At 42.0% G+C, this 8,517-nt stretch overlaps 1 protein-coding gene across 1 annotated transcript; it reads right to left on the minus strand.

The window, feature by feature from the left end:
• Nucleotides 1-677: 677 nt before the first annotated feature.
• On the minus strand, nucleotides 678-8,117 carry LOC138365611 (cell surface glycoprotein 1-like). The gene is made up of 3 exons (XM_069326088.1): nucleotides 8,042-8,117; nucleotides 7,602-7,660; nucleotides 678-1,616 (listed from the first exon to the last, which is right to left on the minus strand). The coding sequence occupies exons 1-3, from the start codon at nucleotides 8,115-8,117 to the stop codon at nucleotides 678-680; spliced, it is 1,074 nt and encodes a 357-aa protein (XP_069182189.1).
• Nucleotides 8,118-8,517: the final 400 nt, after the last annotated feature.

An 8,517-nucleotide genomic window follows, 5' to 3' on the forward strand; every position in this document is an offset into this window, starting at 1 on the left:
AGTTCCTCTTTATATCCACCCAATATGTTTGTTATGAGAATTTAACATAGGTTACTGGTAACCGCCATCAGAAGGTTACAGGCAGCCTGTCACCACAAGGTCACAGACAGCCGTCGCCACAAGGTGATAGGCAACCGTCACGAGAAGGTGACAGACAGACGTCACAACAGGGTGCACGTGTTTGAGCAGTGACAGATATTTTGTGACAACACCGACACATGACACGACCTCGCCCCAAGTTCTACATGAACTCTGCCCATCGCTTAAGTCAGAAATCGACAGGCTGAGGGAGCAAGTAAAATGTCTAATCGAGTGTTAGGATTTAGGACAGGATTAGAGGCTGGAAGGTACTCTATAGAAAGCTGACATAATTCACCAAGAGCAGTGGAAAGTGTGTAGCAAAAGAGGAACGTACTAGACCAAAGACAATTCTGCTCCAGAGACATAGTGAAAAAAACATTAGGGGGTATGTTTTCACGGAGTAAAGTAGGGTAGAATGAGGAATATAGTGTCAAGCAATGGGGCCAAAACCATTCTCTGCTTGTCAGTAGGTAGGTATGATATTTATACCTAGTTGGTAGGTACAAGTGACAACCTGTTACACATATACAGAGTGGCACTGGTAATTGTATAGGGATAAAAGAAGTGGGAGCCAGTCATGTGCCATAGTTGGGGGGTTAGGGACTGGGGACGGGGGACTCGCTGGGAACGGGGGACTCGCTAGGAACGGGGGACTCGCTAGGAACGGGGGACTCGCTAGGAACGGGGGACTCGCTAGGAACGGGGGACTCGCTAGGAACGGGGGACTCGCTAGGAACGGGGGACTCGCTAGGAACGGGGGACTCGCTAGGAACGGGGGACTCGCTAGGAACGGGGGACTCGCTAGGAACGGGGGACTCGCTAGGAACGGGGGACTCACTAGGAACGGGGGACTCACTAGGAACGGGGGACTCACTAGGAACGGGGGACTCACTAGGGACGGGGGACTCACTAGGGACGGGGGACTCACTAGGGACGGGGGACTCACTAGGGACGGGGGACTCACTAGGGACGGGGGACTCACTAGGGACGGGGGACTCACTAGGGACGGGGGACTCACTAGGGACGGGGGACTCACTAGGGACGGGGGACTCACTAGGGACGGGGGACTCACTAGGGACGGGGGACTCACTAGGGACGGGGGACTCACTAGGGACGGGGGACTCACTAGGGACGGGGGACTCACTAGGGACGGGGGACTCACTAGGGACGGGGGACTCACTAGGGACGGGGGACTCACTAGGGACGGGGGACTCACTAGGGACGAGGGACTCACTAGGGACGAGGGACTCACTAGGGACGAGGGACTCACTAGGGACGAGGGACTCACTAGGGACGAGGGACTCACTAGGGACGAGGGACTCACTAGGGACGAGGGACTCACTAGGGACGAGGGACTCACCAGGGACGAGGGACTCACCAGGGACGAGGGACTCACCAGGGACGAGGGACTCACCAGGGACGGGGGACTCACCAGGGACGGGGGACTCACTAGGAACGGGGGACTCACTAGGAACGGGGGACTCACTAGGAACGGGGGACTCACGGGGGATGGGGGACTCACTAGGGACAGGGGACTGGAAATGAGAGTGGTGAAGTAAATGTATAAGGTATGAGGATAGTAAAGTGATATAAACGCTACAACACACTGAAGCTCTATTACACAACACTGCGAGAGACAGTTCAAATCAAAAGTATTCTCCCATAACATTTACTGTGTATGAATATGTGAAGTCAGATTCAGCTCAGTCAAGCATTCATCAGAGGCTATACGTATACCTCACATACATACTGAGACAATTTCCTAATGTAAGGAAATAATTGCTCAAATAAAAATATTTAAAAAATAGCATTGTACTCGCCTTGTAATTATTGTGTTGTACTAATATTGTGTTTTAAAATATAAGCATAGTATATATAGAGAGCCTCACTAGATGAACGTTATTCAGAGTGACTGGGCAGTCTTTGTAGGCTGCTTTAACAACTGGACTTCTTCAGAAATACATTATTTAATGCATTGCTCAAACAGCATGGTAGACTTCATGAATCTAATATATAAAATCTCTTTGACAATGCTAATAGAGGCTAAGTATTAATTAAACACTGAAATCTTGTCTCGAATAGATAAATATGTAGTCACAAGCACATATCAGGGCTCCTAGAATCCTTCCTAGACCTCCTACAATCCTTCCTAGGCCTTTTACAATTCTTTTTACGCCTACAATTCTTCCTAGGCCTCCTCTCTTTACTGCATAACTAGATCTATCTTATATATAAAAATGGAAATGTTCGTTTGTTCAAAATCGCTAATCTCCGAAAGTTCTTCACCGATTGTTTTAAAATTTTCACACAACGTTCCTTTCGCATCCTAGCGGGTTTTTATATACATACTATATAGATGTCACGTCTGTGACGGGAAAAAATATGCTTTTTAAAAAAACTGTGTTTTTCGTGACTTTTTCAAGTAAGGGAAATCTTCCAAACCTCTTTACCGATTGCCATGAAATGTTAACACAACGTTGCATTCGAATAGGTGCATGTTTTTATATACCTACTACATACATGCCTGTGACAGGAAAAAACATGCTTTTTTGATAACAGCGCCATCTGTTGGATGCTAGAGCAACACTAACTGTAATCTCAAAACGTTCTTCCCTGATTGCTTTGAAATTTTGACACAACGTTCCATTCAAATATGCACGTGTTTTTATACCTACTATATTGATGCCACACCTGTGACAGGTAAAAAATATTTTTTATTTTTTTCAGCAACATCTGTTGCATGTAATAGCAAGTCACGCTATTCTAAATATGTTACAATTCCATTGCTAAATTGAATTTTCTTAAATATCAATTTATTTTTATTTATATTTTTATTTAATTACTCGCTGTACCCAGCCACACGTGTTGTGGCTCAGCAACACATGTGCATTGCTGAGCCACAGCAACCCTCCCTCTGTCTCCCAGTCCTCCCCACCATTTCCCCCCCCCCCCCTCTCCCCCATCGCCTCGTCCTCCCAATCATTCCTCACTCCCCGTCCCCTCGTCCCCACCTTCCTCAACTCCCTTGTCTCCTCGTCCTCCCCACTATTATCCCCTCTCCTCTCCCCTCGTCCTCCCCATCCTCCCCAACTCCCATCCTCTCGTCTTCCTTACCTTTCACCACTCTCTTGTCCGATGCATTCCCAAATAATCTGATGTTCCCATCAGAAAATTGGGAACATTAAATGATATGTTCCCATCATTGAAATATAAGAAAAACAATTAAAAAACGAAATGAAAAACAATGAAAAAATAAAAAAATATATACTCACGAAATGAACGATATGGTAAACAACACAGCTCAATTCCAACACAATGTCACACAAAATAATTATATCAAAATGAAAATAATTAAAAATCTATGAAAATTTAATTTATTAATGAAATTGGAAACATTGAAATGAAATCAAAACATATTTAGTATGGCGTGAGTTGCTCTTACGTGCAACAGATGACGCTGTTTTTTTAAATCATGTTTTTACCTGTCACAGGTGTGGCATCTATCTTGAGGTTATCTTGAGATGATTTCGGTGCTTAGCGTTCCCGTGGCCTGGTCCTCGACCAGGCCTCCTTTTTGTTACACACCTGCAGGAAGCAGCCCGTAGCAGCTGTCTAACTCCCAGGTACCTATTTTCTGCTAGGTAACAGGGGCATCAGCTTGAAAGAAACATTTTGCCCATTTGTCTCAGTCTCAACGAGGGATCGAACCCGGAACCTCAGGACTACGAATCCGAAGTGCTGTCCATCCAGCTTTGAGATATACTTATACTCACGAAATGAACAGTATGGTAAACAACACAGCACAATTCCAAAGCAATGTCACAAAATAATTCAATAAAAATTATAATAAATCGAAATCTATGAAAATTAAATTTATCAATGTAATCAGAAACATTTAAATGGAATTCGTAACATTTAGTATAGTGTGTGTGTTCCTATTATGTGCAACAGATGGCGCTGTTTTTGAAAAGAAAACTTGTCTTTACCTGTCACAGGTGTGGCATCTATATAGTAGGTATGTAAAAAACACGCACATATTTGAATGGAAGGTTGTGTCACATTTTCAAAGCTATCGGTGAAGAACTTTGGAAGATTACAGCGTGTGTTGCTCTTACGTCACTCTTGTGTGTGTTGCTCTTATGCAATGTCACAAAAAATAATTAAATCAGAACGAAATTAAATCGAAATCTATGAAAATTCCATTTGTCAATGCAATCGGAAACATTGAAATTAAATCGTAACATATTTAATATAGCGTGCGTTGTTCTTATGTGCAACAGATGGCGCTATTTCTTAAAAAAAATTGTTTTTAGGTGTCACAGGTGTGGCATCTATACTTATACTTACAAAGTGAATGGTATGTTAAAAAACACAGCTCAATTTGAAGACAATGTTGCACAAAATAATTGTATCAAAATGAAAAAAAAAAATTTATGAAAATTCAATTTATCAATGCAATTGGGAACATTGAAATGGAATCGTAACATATTTAGTATGGCGTGTGTTGCTATTACATGCAACAGATAGCACTGTTTAAAAAAAAAAACATGTTTTTTCCTGTCACAGGTAAAGCATGTATATAGCAGGTATATAACACGCGCCTATTTGAATGCAACGTCGTGTCAAAATTTTCAAAGTGAAATTTCAAAGTTTCGAAGATTTCTCTCACATGAAAAACACATAAAACACACACTTTAAAAAAAAAAAAAGTTTTCTTCCGTCACATACGTGACGTCAATATATTATGTATATAAAAACCCATTTGGATGCGAATGGAACATTGTGTGAAAATTTCAAAGCAATCGGTGAAGAACTTTCAGAGATTAGCGATTTTGAACAAACGAAAATTTTCATTTTTATTTATATAGATTTTGTGTGACATTGCGTTGGAATTGAGCTGTGTTGTTTACCATACCATTCACTTTGTAAGTATAAGTATAGATGCCACACCTGTGACAGCTAAAAACAATCTTTTTTTAAAGAAATAGCGACATCTGTTGCACATAAGAGCAACACATGCTATATTAAATACGTTCAATTTCATTTCAATGTTTCCGATTGCATTGACAAATGGAATTTTCATAGATTTCGATTTAATTTCGTTCTGATTTAATTATTTTGTGTGACAATGCATTGGAATTGAGCTGTGTTGTTTACCATACTGTTAATTTCATGAGTATAAGTATAGATGCCACACCTGTGACAAGTAAGAACATTTTTTTTTTAAACAGCGTCATCTGTTGCACATAAGAGCAACACATGCTGTAATCTCGAAAAGTTCTTCACCAATTGCTTTGAAATTTTGACACTATGTTTTATTTGAATACGCATTTGTTTTTGTATAACTACTATATAGATGCCTCACCTGTGACAAGTAAAAACATGCTTTTATTTAAAAACAGCGCCATCTGTTGCACGTAATAGCAACACATGCCGTACTAAAAATGTTACAATTCCATTTCAATGTTTCCAATTGCATTGATAAATTGAATTTTCATAAATTTAATTTTATTTTCATTTTTATACAATTATTTTGTGTAACATTGTCTTCGAATTGAGCTGTGTTGTTTACCATACCATTAATTTCGTACATATAAGTATAGATGCCACACCTGTGAAAGGTAATACCATTTTCTTTTTTAGAAACAGCGCCATCTATTGCACATAAGAGCAACACACGCTATACTAAATATGTTATGATTCCATTTCAATGTTTTACGATTGCATTGAAAAATTGAATTTTCATAGATCTCGATTTATTTTAATTTTGATTTAATTATTTTGTGTGACATTGCTTTGGAATTGAACTGTGTTGTTAACCATATCGTTCAACTCGTTAGTATGGTGTATTTTTTTAATTTTCTCATTTTGTTTTAAACTGTTTTTCTAATATTTCAGTGATGGGAACATCAGGTCATTTGATGTTCTCATTTTTCTGATGGGAACATCAGATCATTTGGGAATGCATCGGACGAGGGAGTGGAGAGTGGTGGGGAGGACGAGGGGACGGGAGTGGGGGATGGTGTGGGAGGACGAGGGGACAGGGGAGTGGGAAATGGTTAGAAGACGAGAGGGACGATGGGGAGAACAAAGGGACAGGGGGAGGGGGGGAATGGTGGGGAGGACGAGGGGAGAGGGGGAGTGGGGCTTGGTTGGGAGGACGACTGGACAGGGGGAGTGAGGAATGGTTAGGAGGACGAGGGGACGAGGGAAGGGGGAATGTTGGGCTGGACTGGGAGACAGGGAAAGGTTGCTGTGTCTCATCAACGCATCTGTAACGCGTGGTCGGGTACAGCTTGTTTAAAAATAATTAAGCAGCACAAGTACTATCCCTGCATCTGTGATATGTACATTGTTACAGCTCATTACATATATCCTCAACAAGCAAATCTTCACATCAAATCCATTGACCTCAATAAACTAATGGGGGGAAGGAATATCCAGCTACTATACACGCCATCCATTATATTAAAGGAAGTTGACAATCTTGAGGTTATCTTGAGATGATTTCGGGGCTTGTGTGTCCCCGCGGCCCGGTCCTCGACCAGGTCTCCACCCCCAGGAAGCAGCCCGTGACAGCTGACTAACACCCAGGTACCTATTTTACTGCTAGGTAACAGGGGCATAGGGTGAAAGAAACTCTGCCCATTGTTTTTCGCCGGGGCCGGGATCGAACCCGGGACCACAGGATCACAAGCCCAGAGTGCTGTCCGCTCGGCTCCCCGACCATCCGGGGTATAACTTGTCATCCACACTTCCGTGGAAATTAACGATAGAGTTTTTGCTCTATCGTTTATCTGTAATGTCGATATCCATAGGAAATAAACGATAGAGCTCTATAGAACTTCGGCCTTACACGTGTGGGGTCCACGGTTCGAGGCTCCTACAGCCCAGGTGAATGGAGCCATTTGGGGTGTCCTCCTCCACAGATCTTGAACTGATTGACGCCAATTTCTTTGTGGTGTGACAGGCGGCAGTCTTACAGATGTCTTTTTGGCTGCCCCACAGTGTTTTGAATTCCTCTTGACAGTGTAGTGTTCTCTCTCTCTCTCTCTTTACTTCTCTGTTCCAAAATAGCAGCAACTCTTATGGTCATCAGGTACAGAGGCACTGCAATCACTGCACACAGTTTGTGACCCTCACTGACCTGAGGCAACCGCGACAATAAACTGTCTATTTAGGTCAGTTAAGTTCTTGCAATCAGTGTAGGATAACCGTGACCCTCATGTTAACTAACCTAGTTTCAGTACTTGAAGTACTACAATGCAACATCCTGTTGGACCAAGCTCTCACAAGTCAAGCCTGGCCCCGGGCCGGGCATGGGGAGTAAAAGAACTTCCGATTAATGGTTAATTGCGGATCAATTGATTAATGAAGATTAAGCGACCACAAGCGGTGGCACGGGCATGAGTAGCCCATAAGTGGAGGATCAAAACTTCACCGCCCTCGCAAAGCACTTCCAATCTTCTATAACCAATCTTCTCTTGACCAAGATTCTTCAGTCGATGTTAGATGAGAACCTTGAGGTTGCTGGTAATGATAAGATTCCCTCGCACTTCTTCGTTGAATTCCTTCACAGCTTGGATTTAGGAACAAAGTGGTTTTTCAACAAGTATTACCCGAAAAGTTTCTGACTTCATTAAGCAGAAATCCACCTCTGGCACGTCATTAATTTTCAGAAATGCGACATTTATTCATCTGAAGTTATTGTCGTGGCCGTTCATGTTCCATATTAGAACTCTTAATGCTGCTTCTTTTAACGACTGTCCTCGCTGCACTCAGTCAGATATTCGCCAGTTAGGGATTGCCTCACGGTAAGGTTGTTCTTGTCAAGCTCTCGGGGACAGCGAGGCCTCCAGTGTCAGTGAACTGCCTCACAGCTCCCTTTATAAGTCATGTGACCTCACTTCATGCTCTGATTGGCAGCTACGAAACTTGGCGAATTAGGTCACATACTTACATCTGGGCTCCTTGACCAAGTTCTGCTCTGGTGATCGGAAAACTCTGCCTGGCATGACGACTCTACTAGTCGCCATATTTGAGAGCCAACAGCCTAGGTTCTCCCCTCAAAATTCATAGTGATTCCAAACCTATTATGGTACCATATAATTTGTGCCATACATCAACTGTCCTATTACCAAACCAGTATATACCCACGTTTATCTAGTAAATAAACTGTAGGGTTTATTACTAATTAAATAAACTGTAGGGTTTATTACTAATGTTTCATGTTATATTTTGTGCTGATACATTAAGGGACCATTCCAAGCGCCCACATAGAAAATGGAAGGAAAAATTCAAAAATATACAAAAATTATTAATATAGCTGTAAAAAATACAAGATGAATCTGTCAACACACTTCCACTAAAATGAACAACACCATGTGATTGTAAGTGTACATTTCATAATTTAGAAACAAAAATCGCTGTTTCAGC

The sequence above is a fragment of the Procambarus clarkii genome, chromosome 17 (assembly GCF_040958095.1).
Source record: "Procambarus clarkii isolate CNS0578487 chromosome 17, FALCON_Pclarkii_2.0, whole genome shotgun sequence".
NCBI classification, from domain to species: Eukaryota; Metazoa; Arthropoda; class Malacostraca; order Decapoda; family Cambaridae; genus Procambarus; species Procambarus clarkii.